Source organism: Gopherus flavomarginatus, chromosome 16, assembly GCF_025201925.1.
Source record: "Gopherus flavomarginatus isolate rGopFla2 chromosome 16, rGopFla2.mat.asm, whole genome shotgun sequence".
NCBI lineage: Eukaryota > Metazoa > Chordata > Testudines > Testudinidae > Gopherus > Gopherus flavomarginatus.
In genome coordinates this window covers 2,711,818-2,727,962 of record NC_066632.1, presented here as the reverse complement: position 1 = coordinate 2,727,962, position 16,145 = coordinate 2,711,818, and the positions used below count along the sequence as shown (strand labels likewise).

The 16,145-nt window shown below is 55.9% G+C and overlaps 2 protein-coding genes across 2 annotated transcripts; both read left to right on the top strand.

The window, feature by feature from the left end:
• Positions 1–1,122: 1,122 nt before the first annotated feature.
• On the top strand, positions 1,123–4,566 carry MRI1 (methylthioribose-1-phosphate isomerase 1). Its single transcript, XM_050925152.1, has 6 exons — positions 1,123–1,356; positions 1,967–2,208; positions 2,286–2,455; positions 2,877–3,053; positions 3,891–4,115; positions 4,283–4,566. The coding sequence occupies exons 1-6, from the start codon at positions 1,225–1,227 to the stop codon at positions 4,414–4,416; spliced, it is 1,080 nt and encodes a 359-aa protein (XP_050781109.1). The 5' UTR covers positions 1,123–1,224; the 3' UTR covers positions 4,417–4,566.
• A 622-nt stretch (positions 4,567–5,188) lies between these two features.
• C16H19orf53 (chromosome 16 C19orf53 homolog) lies at positions 5,189–10,044 on the top strand. The gene is made up of 3 exons (XM_050925165.1): positions 5,189–5,334; positions 5,668–5,723; positions 9,145–10,044. The coding sequence occupies exons 1-3, from the start codon at positions 5,244–5,246 to the stop codon at positions 9,286–9,288; spliced, it is 291 nt and encodes a 96-aa protein (XP_050781122.1). The 5' UTR covers positions 5,189–5,243; the 3' UTR covers positions 9,289–10,044.
• Positions 10,045–16,145: the final 6,101 nt, after the last annotated feature.

The window sequence follows — 16,145 nt, the reverse complement described above, 5'->3', positions numbered from 1 at the left end:
GGAGAGCAGTGGGGGCTGGTGGTTAGAGCAGGGGGAGCAGGGAGCCAGGACTCCTGGGTTCTCCCCTGTCTTTGGGAGGGCAGTGGGGGCTGGTGGTTACAGTGGGGGGGCTGGGAGCTAGGACTCCTGGGTTCTCTCCCTGGCTCTGGGAGGGCAATGGGGGCTGGTGATTACAGCAGGGGGCTGGGAGCCAGGACTCCTGGGTTCTCTCCTGGCTCTGGGAGGGCAGTGGGGGCTGGTGGTTAGAGCAGAGCACTGGGAGCCAGGCCTCCTGGGTTCTCTCCCCGGCTCTGTGGGGGCTGGTGGTTAGAGCAGGGGGCTGGGAACCAGGACTCCTGGGTTTTCTCCCCCGCTCCAGGAGGGCAGTGGGAGCTGGTGGTTAGAGCAGGGGGGGCTGGGAGCCAGGACTCCTGGATTCTCTCCCTGGCTCCGGGAGGGCAGTGGGGGCTGGTGGTTAGAGCAGGGGGGCCGGGAGCCAGGACTCCTGGGTTCTCTCCCCGGCTCCAGGAGGGCAGTGGGAGCTGGTGGTTAGAGCAGGGGGGCCGGGAGCCAGGACTCCTGGGTTCTCTCCCCGGCTCCAGGAGGGCAGTGGGAGCTGGTGGTTAGAGCAGAGCGCTGGGAGCCGGGACTTCTGGGTTCTCTCCTGGCTCTGGGCGGGGAGTGGGGGCTGCGAGCCAGGACTCCTGGATTATCTCCCTGGCTCCGGGAGGGCAGTGGGGGCTGGTGGTTAGAGCAGAGCGCTGGGAGCCGGGACTTCTGGGTTCTCTCCTGGCTCTGGGCGGGGAGTGGGGGCTAGTGGTTAGAGCAGGGGGGCTGGGAGCCAGGACTCCTGGGTTCTCTCCCCGGCTCCGGGGGGGGGCAGTGGGGGCTGGTGGTTAGAGCAGAGCGCTGGGAGCCAGGACTTCTGGGTTCTCTCCTGGCTCTGGGCGGGGAGTGGGGGCTGGTGGTTAGAGCAGGGGGGCTGGGAGCCAGGACTCCTGGGTTCTCTCCCCCGCTCCAGGAGGGCAGTGGGGGCTGGTGGTTAGAGCAGGGGGCCGGCCAGACGCGTGGTCTTGCGGGTTTATAATCCTGGTTTCAGAGGCAGAGCCCAGCCCGGCACTCGGCGGCGCTAGGGCCGCAGCGCAGCGCGGGTCTCCCCCTCGAGGCCCGGGTCAGTCCGGAGCTGCAGCGCCCGAAGCCCGAGTCCCTCCCGGCCGAGCTGCGCCCCCCGCCCGGCCGCGGGCCATGAGCCTGGAGTCCCTGCGCTACCGCCGCGGCTCCCTGCGCGTCCTCAACCAGCTGCTGCTGCCGCAGCGGAGCTGCTACGAGCAGATCGGCGGCGTGCGGCAGGGCTGGGAGGCCATCCGGGCCATGCAGGTGGGGCACCCCGGGGCGCTGGGCAGGCGGCACCCGGGGGCAGAAAGGGGAGTTCAGCGCAGGGGCGAGCTGCGGCAGGGCGCGGGGCTGGGCGCGGAGCTTGGGGGGTGCAGGGCTTGGTATGAAGGGGTAGGGCGTGCGGGTCTGGGCGTGGAGCGCTGGGGGGGTGCGTGGCTGGGTATGGGGTGGTGGGGTTGCAGGGCTTGGAGTGGTGGGGGGATGCAGGGCTGGGTATGGAGGGGGTGCGGGCCTGGGCGGTGCAGGGCTGGGTATGGAGGAGGTGCGGGCCTGGGCGCAGAGGGGTGGAGGTGCGGGGCTGGGTATGGAGGAGCGTGCGGGGCTGGGTATGGAGGGGGTGCGGGGCTGGGCGCAGAGAGGTTGGGGGTGCAGGGCTGGGAGGTGCAGAGAGGAGGGTGCAGGGCTGGATATGGGCATGGAGACATGGAGTGGGGACTGGATCTGGGCTGCCCTGGGGACAGGCCTAGCTGGGCTCTTGCTCTGACCTGGAGTGGCAGCTCCTCCCCTGCAGCATCTCTCCACCCTACCCCCTAAAGCTTCCCATATGGTCCTTGGATCCCACTCCACCCTGACAGTGCCCCCTGTCCCCCAGGTGCGGGGCGCCCCTGCCATTGCCATCGTGGGGTGCCTGAGCCTTGCAGTGGAGCTGCATGGCGGGGCCGGCATGGGGCAGGGCAAGGCTGGCCTGGAGACCTTCATCCACGACTCCCTCCGCTACCTGGTGACTGCGCGCCCCACGGCTGTGAACATGGCGCGGGCGGCCGAGGAGCTGGGGGCTTTCACTTCCCAGGAGGCCCAGCGTGAGGAGGTCACAGCTGAGAGCCTGCGGGAGAGGTGAGAGCTAGGCCCATGGCCCCTTCCCTTCCTTGGGGTCAAGGGAGCCGTGCCCTAACCTTCCCCCCACCCCCCAGCGTCATCCAGTGGGCAGAGGCCATGCTAGAGAAGGATCTGCGAGACAACAGGAGCATCGGGGAGCACGGGGCGCGCCACCTGCTCCAGGCATCACCGCAGGACAAGGTGACAGTGCTGACCCACTGCAACACCGGTTCCCTGGCCACCGCTGGCTATGGCACCGCGCTGGGTAAGTGGGGCTGGGGGGGGGGCATCTGCCCACACTGGGGGGGAGCCACGTTGCCTGTAAACATTGGGTTGGAGGAAGAGGGGGGTTCCGCCAGGTCTGCCAAGTAGAGTCGGGTCTTACTACTAGACCCCTCTCCCCTCCCAGAGTCAGAGAACCCAGGAGTCCTGACTTCCAGTTCCCTCTGCTTTAACCACTAGTCCATCCTCCACCCCCCTACTTAGACCCAGGGAGTAGAACCCAGGAGTCCTGACTCCCAACCTTTGTTCTAAGCACTAGACCCCATTCCCCTCCCAGGTCAGGGGAATTCACCCCAGGGGGTCCTGCTACCATGCTCTAACCACTAACCTGCGCTCTCCAATCACTAACCTCTTGCCCTCCTCCTCTCCCTCCCCTCATTCACGATTCCCCTCTCACCTTGCAGGGGTCATCCGCTCTTTGCACGCCCTGGGTTGTCTGGCACACGTCTACTGCACGGAGACGCGGCCGTACAACCAGGGGGCGCGGCTGACGGCCTACGAGCTGGTGTACGAGCACATCCCGGCCACGCTCATTGCGGATAGCATGGTCTCTGTGGCCATGAAGGAGAAGGGCGTGTCGGGTGAGTGAGAGACACTGCAGCCTGAACCCCACCGCCACAGGCGCCAGCTGGCCTTGTTAGAAGGAGATGTGGATCCTAGGGCTTGTTAAGCTGGTGAGCTCTTCAAGGCAGGGACCGTCCTGGAGTCTGGCGTGGTAGAGCCCTGATCTCAGTCAAGGGCGGGCATCCGCAAAGTGGCACAAGGATGCCCTGATCTTGGCTGGGGTCTGTGCAGCATCACGCACGATGGTGATGACGGGGGTGTGGGGGGGATGTCTGTGCCACACCCAGTGTGATGGGGACCCATCTTGGTTGAGTCTCACAGGAATCAAGACATCAGTAGATCCCTCTAACCCAGTATGACACCAACAGGAGCCGGCACCAGTGCTGCCTTGCGCATGGATGAGACAGTAACACCTATTTCTCAATGTAGGGCACTTCATCCCCAGTGTATTAGTACCACTGTCCCCCGTCTGTGAGCGGGGTGGACATGCTGAGGCATAGAGAGGGGTTGTGGCTTGCAACTGCTCTGCTGGGTGTGTCTAGGCATAGCCAGGAATAGAATCCCGGTGCTCCCCCAGCACGGTGTCCTTTCCCCGGACATCACTGCCTCTCGGAGACTCATGCTGGGTGCTCCATAGAGCTGCTTTCTTGGGGCCCTGTGCAGTCCCTGGGGGTGCGGGAGGATTGGGGTCTGCCAGCCACAAGGCTGACTAGCGGCAGGAAGGGGGCAGGAGGAGGGGACCGCGATAGGATCTCACGAATGCTAAGGTGGCCATCTCAATGCTGACTCCTTGGCGGTTGTGTGGCACAGGAATCGCCCCTCCAGGACTTTAAGCGTTGCATTCCCTTGCCCAGCTGTCGTCGTGGGAGCCGACCGGGTGGTGGCCAACGGCGACACCGCCAACAAAGTGGGCACCTACCAGCTGGCCATCGCTGCAAAGCATCATGGGATCCCCTTCTACGTGGCGGCCCCTAGCACCTCATGTGACCTGAGCTTGGCAGAAGGGGCTGAAATCGTGATCGAAGAGCGGCCGAGCCAGGAGCTGACGGACGTCAATGGAGTGAGGATCGCAGCGCCAGGTGCTGCAGTGGGGGCGCATCCCCGAACAGTATTGTGGACCAGTGGGCTATTCTGGTGCAAGAGGAGGTGGCAGTATTGGGCGAAAGGGGCCAGTGGGGGAATTCTTGGTTGGGTATTTGTCACGTTGCTGAGTGGCTCACGGTGTCTCTGTTTTTCTCCTGCCCAGGGATCGGCGTTTGGAACCCGGCCTTCGATGTCACGCCGCATGAGCTCATCACTGGGGGCATCATCACGGAGCTTGGTGTCTTCCGCCCTGAAGAGCTCCGAGAGGCCCTCACCCGAGCAGTGAAGGGAGAGTGAACCCCTTGGGCCAATAACTGCCCTGACTCGGACTGCGGGAGAGAGACCTGGCTTTCCCTCCACAGAGACCAGACTCTGTGTGTGCGGGGGTAATACATCCCCTGCCTGGCTCTGTTTTACACGCTGTTAATAAATCCCCATCGCCTTTGACCACCACTTGTCCACATGGGCTGATGCCTGTAGCTGTCCAAATTAGCAGGGCTTTAAGGAGCTGGGTGTCCTCTACTGGATGGAGTCTGACTACCTCGCTCCCTCCCTGTGTGTCATAGCCCCTGTACTGCCACAGGAGATTCCCCCGTGGCTGAGGTTTGTGCTTTAGGCTCACTTGATGTTCTGAATGGCAGCAGGGGGAAGTGCCCACGTGGCCTGGCAGAACCTGCCACAGCGGCTCCTCCTGACCCACTGATACCAGAGCAAACGGGGGGGCAGAGGGAGCTTCCCCAGGAGGCCCCAGCTGCCCTCAGAGCTTTGAATTGGGGAGGGTGTGGGGGGAGATGAGCGTATCTGGAATTGGGTGGGGTGACCTCACTGCCCCCCAGGGCGTTCGGTATCCCGGCATGCACTGGGGTTAGCGTGCCTCTGTATCCTGGCAAGGTTGCCCTGAGAGTGTGGTTTGCACCCGCCCTTCTGTATCCCGGCATGCACTGGGCGGTTGGGTGCCCTTCTGTATTCAGGCATGCAGCGGAAGTGACGTTTTCCCGGCCTCTCTGTATCCTGGCGTGCACTGGGCGCTTGGGTGTCCTCCTGCATGCGGCGGAAGTGACGATTCCCCCTCCCCTCTGTATCCCGGCGTGCACTGGGGCTCCGCCGGATGTGGAGGACGCCTCATGGCTCAGGGGAAGCAGAAATTCCAGGCCCAGAAGCCGGGCGGGGGGAAGAAGCCGGCGGCCCAGGGCGTCCGGGGACCCCGGAAGGGAGGTGAGCGGCCTGGGGGCGGGGCCAGGCCCCGAGACCACCGGGCGCCCCCCGGGGGGGTTGGCGGGGCCCCGGCTCCCGGGCACGGGCGGGGGGGGGGGGTTGGCGGGGCCCCGGCTCCCGGGCGCCCCCCGAGGGGGTAAGTGACCCCTTAGCCCTCCGCACTTCAGAGGCCCCAGCAGCCCCATTCTCCTGCAGTCCCCAGGGAGAGGCTGTTACCCCCCCCCCAAGGCCCCTCCCAGGGATCCCTACCCTGGGGCCGTTCAGCTGCTGGCGCTGAGTTCTGCTTCTGTGGGTCCCAATACTTATCTCCCCTCTCCCATGTGTCTCCTCCAGGCCGGATAATTGCTCCCAAGAAAGCTCGGGTGATCCAGCAACAGAAGCTGAAAAAGGTGAGGTGGGGTGTGAGAAACAGACAGCCCCCAGCGGCAGCGGCAGCTTTTATATCTCAGTTTGTTACAGACAGGCCCCAACCAAATTCATGGCCACCATGAAACCGGATCTTGTGTGTCCCATTACCCTATACTGTACAGATTTCACAGGGGAGGCCAGTTTGTCTCAAATTGGGGGTCCTCACCCAAAAGGATGGGGTGTGTGGAGGGGGGTTGCAGTATTTCCACCCTTATTTCTATACTGCCTTCAAAGCTTGTTGGCCAGGCACCACCAGCAGCGGCGCAGAAGTAAGGGTAGCAGTACCAGGCTCCCCCCCAACAATATCCTTGTGACCCCCCCAGACTTTTTGGGTCAGGATCCCTACAATTATAACACCGTGAAATTTCAGATTTAAATTGTTGAAATCATGATATTTACTATTTTTAAAATCCTACAGCCGTGAAATTGACCAAAATGGACCATGAATTTTGTAGAGACCTAGTTATAGAGCAGGCTTGGCCAAACAGCAGCTTGTGAGCCACACTGCAGTTCTTAGACGGGTAAAGTGCAGGGCTTGCAGAGAAACTTCAGGAAATTTTGTTTTTCTGTATTTAGATTTTGTTCTGTGTGGACCTGGTGTGTTCGCAGAATACAAGCTGTGTTTATGGTTCATAAGTTGCATTTGAATAGGTTTTAGGTTTAAGTGTTAACCCTACGTTAATTTCATGAATGACTATCTTCAAATTGTAAGAAATACAAGTATGAAGAAGAAAACCGAAGTTTTAAGCCAGAATGGGAGGAAGAGTTTGCATTTACTGTTAAAGGTGGCAAACCTCTGTGCCTTATCCGCAATGCATCGCTCATTCACTATGAAGCGAGCAATTTGAAACATCACTGTGAAACAAATCACAATAACTTTTCATCTAATTACCCTCCTGATTCAGAATTGAGGAAAAACAAGCTAACTGCACTAAAATTATGCCTAAACAGTTAACAGACACTGCTTTCGGCATTCAGTAAGGAAGCCGACACAACGACTGAAGCTAGTTTTATTATGTCATGGAATATCGCTCGTGCTAAACATCCATATTCTGATGAATATTGTGGAAATGGTTGCAATTTTAGATCCAAATAACACACAACTTCAACGACTAATAAAACAAATTCCAATTTTATGCCACACTATGGAGACGTGTATCTTCCCAGATCAATGCTGATGTTGCAAGCAAGATGCAAAACGATCTAAAGAATTCTCTAGCATTCAGCCTAGCTGTCGACAAATCCACAGATATACAAGATAAACCGCAAATAGCCATATTTGTTTGCTACGATTCCATGGAAGGATAAGAATATTTCTGACCTTATTCAGACAGTCTTCAGCATCCAGAACAAGTTACAGTTTCTGCAAAGAGACAGTGTGTGAAGAGACTTCAACCACTTCTACCATCTCAAGAATAGGGTGAACACATTCCCCGAAATCAAAGTGGAAGATCACAAAGTTGAGGAATGCAGAGGTAAATTACAAGGACTGCTTAATGACTTTCTGCAAGTCTTCAAACCTGGCCAGAAGTTGAGCTCCTGATTCGCCTTTCTTGTAACCCCATTCATGATTGATGTGATCAACGATGGCTGTCCAATTTCCAAAACCATGGTTACGGAAACACTTACTATAGCAATGGAACTCCAGGAGGACCAGGCTCTAAAGATGATGCATAAATCACAGTCTTCAATCAAGTTCTGGAAGCAAGTACCAGGAATGAAGTATCCTCAGCTGAAGAAGACTAGTGTGCGACTCATTCAATTTTCGGCACAACATACTGCTGTGAATTGCTGTACTCCCTGACAAAGTTGGTAAAATCAGTCCTTACAAATCAACATCTCTACCGCCTTGACAACTGGATTTCCAAAGACTTACAGCTGGGATGGAGACCCAAAAGGCCTCTAGCTCTAGCAGTAATTATCCAGAACACAGTAAGTAGGGTGGTGTTGTCCTAAAAAAATGCACATGTAAAGGTTGTGCAGCTCTCGAGCTCCTGAATATTATTGTACATGGCTTGGAGGATCAGTAAGTTTGGCCACCCTTGTGTAAAGGTTCCTCTCCAGGGGTAATAGGACAGCTGCTTTTCAGTTTTACAAAGCCCCAACTTGATCCTCTGGTGTAAACACAGAGCAGCGTGTACATCTGCCACACCACCCTACCCAAACAGACTGCACCACTGTTTCCTTGTGCTCATCTGTCATTCGGCCTGTATCATCTCTTGTCTCTTGCCATTCATAGTAAATTCTGCGACGGTGAAAACTGCCTGTTCTGTGTCTGTACCTCACTTAGCACAGCGGGGTCCTGGTCTGCGACAGGAGCTCCTAGCCACTACTTGAATACAGCTAACCAATAAAAATGAGGGCTGTTGATTTAATCGCAGTTAACTCATGCAATTAACTCAAAAAAAAATTGTGATTAAAGAAATTAATCGCAGTTTTAATCACACTGTTAAACAATAGAATGTAGAAAAATATGTAAATAAATGGCATTTTCAAATATTTTGATTTCGATTACAACAGAATACAAAGTGTGCAGTGCTCACTATATTACTTTTGATTACAAATATTTGCATTGTAAAAATGACTAGTATTTTTCAGTTCAGCTCATACAAGTACTGTAGTGCAATGTCTTTAGTGTGAAAGTGCAACTTACAGATGTCAATTTTTTTTAAATAACTGCACTCAATAACAAAACAATGTAAAACTTTAGGGCCTACAAGTCCACCCAGTCCTACTTCTTGTTCAGCCAATCGCTCAGACAAACAAGTTTGTTTACATTTACAGGAGATAATGCTGCCGACTTCTTATTTACAATGTCACCTGAAAGTGAGAACAGGCATTCACATGGTACTTTTGTAGTCAGCATTGCAAGGTCTTAAATACCAGATATGCTAAACATTTGTATGCCTTGGCCCCATTCCAGAGGACATGCTTCTGTGCTGATGATGGATTGTTTTAATCGCTTGGCAGCACTAACAAAAGCATGACTGGAACCATGCTAGACATGGACATGGGAAATGTTAGCCTGGAACCCTGTGTGGGAACACAATTCGAGTTCTGCTCTGTGTGTGCAGACCGTGGTTGTGGAATCTCCGTCACTGGAGATTTTTAAGAGCGGGTTAGATAAACTCGTCAGGGATGATCTAAATACTCACTCCTGTCAGGAGTGTCAGGCAGTGGACTAAATGACTTCTCAAGGTCCCTTCCAGTTCTGTGATTTCCAAAGGAGTCTCACCTGCTCAGGCAGAGACCTGTTTAGTTGCACTTGTTGGTAGAGTGGTTAAGGGAGGTGAGAGGCAGGGACTAGGGGGCTCCCTTTTAGCCCCCATCTCCTCCTTAGGAGGCCCCTGCTTAGATGGCAGCCGCAGGGTTAATTTGCCTCACGGCCTTCTTCCTCCCCAGAACTTGGAAGTCGGTATCCGGAAGAAGATTGAACACGAGGTGATGATGAAAGCCAGCACCAGCATGGCCAAGAAGTTGACCGTGGTCAAAGCACCAGAGAAGGGAGCCAAGAAGAAGGGCCAGTCCAGCAAGTCTCCCCTGTAACCTGAGCTGCTCAGCTTGAAGCCCTGTGGAGGGATGGGGGCAGCTGTGTGTCCCTGAACACAAGTGCTTTTGCAGCAACGTCCTCCTCTAACTTCTCCCATGGTTCATATTCCCCCAGGGCCTGTTGCATGCCTTGTAGCTGGGGATGGGGGATGGCTTATGGCTTAACCCTACGTGGTTCACCTGCCTCGTGCCACAAATGGCACAAGCGAAGCCTGTCTTGTCACCTGGAAGGACGCTGAGGCTGAACGGGGCAGGGCAGCTCGGTCATTCTCAGCCAGGTCCCATGCGAGGGATTCTCGGTCCCTTCCCTGTGGCAGGAAAATGACTGAGGGCTGTGCTCCCACTGCAGAGTTAGGCAGGGTGTTTCCTCAGGCAGCAGCGGGTGTAGCCACAGCAGAGTTAGCGAGAACAGTCTCAAGGCTTTTGGCTGGTGAATTGCTGGCTGTGGGCCCCTCCTCCCAAGCTTGGGAGCCCTGTTGGAGTTTGTGGCAGCAGCTAGGAAAACCTACTTTTGTGAATTATGCACCTGGGGCTAAACTCATTTGCTGTGAGTGGAGGTGGAGCAGCTTGGGCCTGTGGAGCTGAGATGCTAAATCTCGTGTTCTCTTACCAGCGCCCTTGACTGACTCTAGCCGCGCAGATTGGTCTCTGAAAATGCCTGGGGGAAGGAACACGCTGCCGGGATGTCTCCCTGCCCTGACTATCCTCCGGTGCTTTAATAAAATGTACTGGGGGGAACGTCCTCTCCTGTAACTCCTCTGTTCCACCTCCTTGGGGACTGTAAAATTAGGATAGCTGTAGGCTCCTGCCCTGGGGGCTTGGATACAGGATCCACTTGGTCCTTGTGAGCTAACCACCCCTAGAGCCTTCTGTGCTCAGGACAGCCTGAGGGAGTTTCCCCTTGGCTTGGCTAGCAGGGATCTGTGGTGGATCTCAACATAAGAAGGGGCCCTGCTGGGTCAGACCAAAGAACCATCTAGCCCAGTATCCTGTCTTCCAACAGTGGCCAATGTCAGGTGCCACAGAGAGAATAAACAGAACAGGGAATTATCAAGTGATCCATCCCCTATTGCCCATTCCCAGGTTCTGGCAAACAGAGGCTAGGGACACCCTCCCTGCCCATCTTGGCTAATAGCCATTGATGGACCTATCCTCCATGAATTTATCTAGTTCTTTTCTGAACCCTTTTACAGTCTTGGCCTTCACAACATCCTCTGGCAAGGAGTTCCACAGGTTAACTTGTGAGAAAAAAACTGCATTGTGTGAAATCTGGTCCCTGCAGGACTTCCACCCTGTGTGGGATCTGCATGTCCTCATCTGGCCCCATCACCATGATGTCTGAGCACATCACATACTGTCTCTGTCAGGCAGTGTGGGGCTAATGCTCCACTTCAGAAGCAGGGGGGCCTGAGGCGCAGAGGGGTAGAGATCCAGACCCTCAGAGCAGTTAAGCACCGAACTCCCAGGGAACTCAGAGGATGCCCCTAATGCCTCAGAGGAGCTGGGCCTAAGTGACTTGGCCTAGGTCCCCCAAGGAATTCTGTATCAGGGCTGGGAGTGGACCCCAAGGATCCCAATTCCCAGGCTACTGCCCTAACCATTGGGCCGTCCTACCTGCCGTGGCCCTCACAGGGAGAATTAAGGGTACAGTAGAGTCTTCATCAAGGGGGGCATCTTTTGGTAAGGCTGTGGTCTCTCTCAGCCATGAGCTTTGGGCTGGTGGGGGTGATTCTCCGGCTTGTGTTCTGCAGGAGCCTGAGCCGGATGATTGCAATAGCCCCTTCAGCCTTAAACGATGACTATGCTCCCATGTGAATGCCGGCACTCAAACTTTGGGGCACGGATTCCGCCCTGCCAAGGCCTGGTCCACACTAAGGCTGTGTCTGCATGATACTGGAATAGCTAGCTTGTCGTAGCTGTGCTGGCATAACCCCTCAGCGAGGGGAGGGCCTGAGCTGCAGGAAGCTATTTCTGCTGGTGTAGGAACTCCACTACCCCAAGCGATGACAATGTTTGCATTGACATATCTGTGTCTGCGCTGGGAGTTCTGTCCACCTGCCCCTGGTGCTTTGCGGGCAGGGGGATTTTCACAGCTGTGTTGATTTAACTTTTCCATGTTGATGAGCACCATCCTGCTATGCTACAGCAAGAGAGCCGGCCGAGCGTGGGCGCTGGCAGAGCCGTGCTGTGTATGGGTCTGGCTCACGAGCGAAACCAGCTACGCTAGGCTTTTCTGCTGGCTGTCGGACAGGGATCACACCTCTTTGTGCCCCCGCTGGCCAGAGCTGTGCACCAGATGGCTGCAGTGTAGCTGTGGCTTGTGCATTTCCTGGTGCTGGTGCCCCTGCCCATGTGCTAGACTGGACTGTGCACAGTCTCCGAGGCCCAGCTCAGCTTCTTAACCTGATTAACTCCCATGGAGGCGACTGGTGATGAAGTGTTTTCGGTTCAGGGGCATGGGGGAGATAATTCTGGCTGCTGGAGGTCATGAGGGAGGCATAGTGAGCCGGGGGGGGGGGGGGGGCGGGGAATTGAGGGAGATAGATCAAAGCATCTTCCCAGGAAGTGGGACAGAGGGATTGGAAGGGAGCAGAATGAATGGAGACTAAAAACGCTGGGTCCCAGTGTGATGAATCCTTCGCCCCTGCCAGCCTTCGTCACACACATGCTAACAGCCCAGCAGTGGGAAGGAAGGAGGTTTTCATCTGCTCCTGCTGGACCTGGCCTGGTCTTTGGTCTGTTGGAGCCATGTCAGCCCCCTTCCCTGCGGATAATTGGCTCTGCTAAGCCCGGGCCTGGTTTCTAATCAGATGGGGCAGCCACTGGCATCTGGGGCAGGCGGGAGGAGTGATGGGGATGGAGCCCTTTGCAGCAGGTGCTGAAATTCCAATCCCCTCCCCTGTGCTACTTCTCTCGTGGCCTGGCTGCAATGTGTTTGACTCCCAGCCCAGTTCTCTGGGGAGCAGAGGAGGAAACTGAGAACAGAGAGTAGAAGCAAATTGAGCAAAGACACATGAGGTGGGAGACTTGGGGATAGACAGAGCTGTGGGCAGGGCCGGTGCAACCATTTAGGCGGACTAGGCGGTTGCCTGGGGCGCCAAAAAGCGGCGCCCCCCAATTTTTTTTTAAATGGTTGAGCAGCTGCTGCTGCTGGGACAGAGAGGGAGTCTGAGCTGCTGGCAGCCCAGGGTGTCCCCTGGGTCAGGGCGCCGCCACGGCAGCCAGCAGCCCAGGGCCCACCCTGGGTCAGGGCGCTGTCGTGGCAGCCCCGGGGCCCCTGTGGGTCAGTGGGCAGCCAGCAGCCCAGGGCCCCCCCGCAGCAGCCGGCAGTCCAGGGGGTCCCCTGGGTCAGCGTGCTGCCACGGCAGCCCAGAGGTTCGGGCTGCCCGCGGCGCGCTGACCCAGGGGAATCCCTGGGCTGTAGGCAGAGGCTCAGAATCCCTCTCCCTCCCAGAGCAGGGGCTCCAGCCTGTGCCATTTTTCTCGTTGCCGGCGGGGGCGCTGGCGGCTGGGCAGAGCTGCACAGCTCTGATTAGGGCACGTGGCAGGAGCCCTGCGAGGGCAGCGCGACACCAGGGCTTCTGGAGGAAAGCGGGGGCTGCCCCCTGGCTCAGCCTCCACGTCAGCCCCAGCGAGGGGCATGGAGAAGAAAAGAGTCTCTGCGGTGGTCTGGTGGAGTGGAGGAAGGAAGAGGGCCCCGATGCTCATGCGTTGGGCAATGTAAGCAAGTGCTTCCCCACAGCTTGGCCTCAGGTGCCTGTGCTCCTGCCCCCTTGGTCCTTGGCTGGTCCCTGCTGCTGCTGCTGCTCCCCTTGTGCCTGGATGGCTGGAGAGAAGAGCAGCCTGCAGAGCTGAGCTGCCCCAGTGCCCCCAGGCACCCCCCTGACCCCATCCCCCCCACAGCCCTGACCCCCAGCTCCGAGCCCAGTCTCTCTGAGCTGGAAACCCCCTGACCCCATCCTCCCCACAGCCCTGACCCCCAGCTGACAGATAGTGTCCTTAACACAGTTATTGCTCTTCGCATCCTCTTGACTCTCCCAGTTTCTGTGGCCAGTGGTGAGCGAAGCTTCTCGAAGCTCAAGTTGATAAAAACATACATGCGAACATCAATGTTGCAACAAAGACTTGTTGGGCTCTCCACCTTGTCACTAGAACATGACGTTGCTCACAGCATTGACTTGGAGGAACTTGTTTCTAAATTTGCTAAACTTAAAGCGCGGAAACATAAATTCTAAATTATAACATGTTACTCTGTGACCGTGTATTGTGTATAATGTATGTGATTTTTTTTGGGGGGGGGGGGGCGCAAGATGGAAGTTTCGCCTAGGGCGCCAAATATCCTTGCACCGGCCCTGGCTGGGGGTAGAACCCAGGAGTCCTGGACCCATCCCCCTGCTCTAACCACTGGGTCCCACTCTGTTATTTCTCAATGCTCCATTGTTTAGCACAGACAATTCCCCGCTCGTGCCAAGGCTGTGAGGCATTCAGCAAGGTCCCATCTTTCCTGTGCTAATACTTCACGTGTGGGAGGAACCTCCAGGTTCCGGGGGGCGGGTGTGTGTGGATTCCAAGTGATCGCCGAAGCCGGCTCTGTTTGAAGTAAGTGACCCCTCGCCCCAGGCAATGGGCTGCCTCCAAAGGGAAAGGGATTAGCCTGGGCTGGGGGACCCCATCAGTCCCCAGTTGTCTGCAGGGATCAATGGGGATTCCGCAGGGGCCAGTTCAAGGCTGTTCTGAATGCTGGAAGCGACCAAAAGGACCATGCTGTCTTTGCCCTGCTAACCCAGCTCCCAGACCTCACAGCTGGGAGAAGCAGCTGAAACCTCTTTTGGGGGCTTTATTTATACAGTGGATTTAGCCCTGGGGGAAAGCACAGACTAGTGGCTAGGAGAGGGGCCCTGGAACCAGGACTCCTGGGTTCTATTCCTAGTTCCAGAAAGGGAGTGGGGTCTTGTGGCTGCAGCAGAGAATTGATCCAGGACTCCTGGGTTCTATTCTGAGCTCTGGCAGGGGAATGTGGCCTAGTGGCTAAAGCAGCAGAGCGGGGGATCTGGATTCTGTTCCTGGCTCCACTTCTGCCTATTTCCATGACCTCGGACTCAGTCACTTCCTCCATCTGGGCCTCAGCTTCTCATTCTGTAAAGCAGAGCTAACGCAGGCCTGTGCCTCCAGGGCTGGTGGATCAATGTTCTCCAAGTGCTTTGGGATCCCAAGGTGCTAGAGAAGGGGCAAAAGGCTGTCAGGGTTACTCTAGCCCAGATTCTGCCTCTTTATGCGCCTCGCTTCGTCCCAAGGTGTTAGTTCCTCCCGGCTCCTAGGAGCCCCCAGCAGCAGCAAGGGGGTTGGTGGATTCGGTTGAGGTCAGAGCTGGAACCACAGCTCCCCAGATGCTGAATGGGGAAGGAAGTGGGAGTTGGAGGGGGTGCAATTGTGGCCAGGATTGCTGACACCTCAAATGCAAAAAGGACAGCTCAAGGAGATGTTTGTGTGCAAGATGTTTCATGTTGGTGAGAGAGTCCGGCCTTCCAGCCCTGTAGATTGAGCAGGGGGGCATATCTCCTCTCCCAGGCCTCTGCCCCTTCACTGCAACCTTATTGGCGTCTCTGCCCCCCACTTGAAGAATGGTCCAATGATCAAAGCAAAAGGATGGGAGCCAGGTGATCTGGAATCCACTCCTGGCTCTAGATGGTCTGTGGCCTAGTGGTTAGAGGAGATAGAGATGAGGACACCAAGACTCCTGGCTTCTATTCCCAGCCCTGCCACTGACTTGCTGGGTGACCTTGAGCAAGTCACTTCCCCCTGTGCCTCACTCTCCCTACCTGTACAATGGGGCTAATGTTACCGCCCACCGCTTGGCAGGATTGTGAGGCTCCTCTCATGATGAGATTCCCCAAGAGAGCTGACGACACACCAAGGTACTATCATTATTGCACTTTGGGGAGAGCTGCCATTGGAATGAAGAGTGCCTGGATCCCTTCTTGGCATTCTGGCAGAGCTTGTCAGCTGTGTCACTGCAGGAGCACACCCCTGGCTCTTACAATGGGAGACAACTTGCTACAGCTACGAGTCACACCTGAATCAGGTCTGGGTTTCCAGCTCATTCTGGAGCACATGCCTTAGTTGCATCTTCACTGCAATAGATTAATAACAATCCCTAGTTTCTATCCATCAGCTTTTCATCAGCAGCTCTCAAAGCACTTTACAAAGGAGGTCAGCATCCTTATCCCCATTTTACAGAGGGGGAAACTGGGGCACAGAAAGGCAAAGTGGCTTGTCCAATGTCACCCAGTGGCAGACCTAGGAATAAAATGCTGGTCTCCCAAGTCCCTGTCCAGTGCTTTATCCACTATCCCATGGCTCTGAAGAGAAACCAAGTTGCTTTTTAATCATTTTTAGGCAGGGAGTCAGTGGGACAATCACCTCATAGCCAGTGTCCCCTGTACACAAGTACCTGCTTGTCCAAGAAAGGCACTAATGCTTCCAAATCCTACCTTGAATCTAGGCCGCACTGTGGTTTCTTAACAGGCTCAGACCCAACGAGCGTTGAGATTTGGAACAAGTTTTAGCAAGAACTCCTTTGAACACGATTCCTGATTATCTGGCTCCTGACTGGGTCTTAGAAATGCAAAATGAGATGTTTAATACAATGCAAAATTGTATTGCAGTTGGCTACTCTCCTGCAAGCAATCATTAATCATCACTAAGTAATCCAAGTCTGAATGTAAGCTATTACATAGGAAGTGTGACAGAGTTCCACACTCATCGCTTGTCCTGTTCATTCAGTAGTGCCATGTAAATGAAGGAGACTAGAGCACGGGCCCAGGAGACTTGGGTTCTCTTCTTATCTCTGACTG

Excerpts from the sequence above, each read along its gene's own strand:
- MRI1 (XM_050925152.1), top strand. The coding sequence starts at position 1,225 with ATGAGCCTGGAGTCCCTGCGCTACCGCCGCGGCTCCCTGCGCGTCCTC. Across the intron at positions 2,209-2,285 it reads GCTGAGAGCCTGCGGGAGAG|CGTCATCCAGTGGGCAGAGG; the intron begins GTGAGAGCTAGG and ends CCCACCCCCCAG. Across the intron at positions 3,054-3,890 it reads GAAGGAGAAGGGCGTGTCGG|CTGTCGTCGTGGGAGCCGAC; the intron begins GTGAGTGAGAGA and ends TCCCTTGCCCAG.
- C16H19orf53 (XM_050925165.1), top strand. The coding sequence starts at position 5,244 with ATGGCTCAGGGGAAGCAGAAATTCCAGGCCCAGAAGCCGGGCGGGGGG. Across the intron at positions 5,335-5,667 it reads CCGGGGACCCCGGAAGGGAG|GCCGGATAATTGCTCCCAAG; the intron begins GTGAGCGGCCTG and ends TGTCTCCTCCAG. Across the intron at positions 5,724-9,144 it reads AGCAACAGAAGCTGAAAAAG|AACTTGGAAGTCGGTATCCG; the intron begins GTGAGGTGGGGT and ends CTTCCTCCCCAG.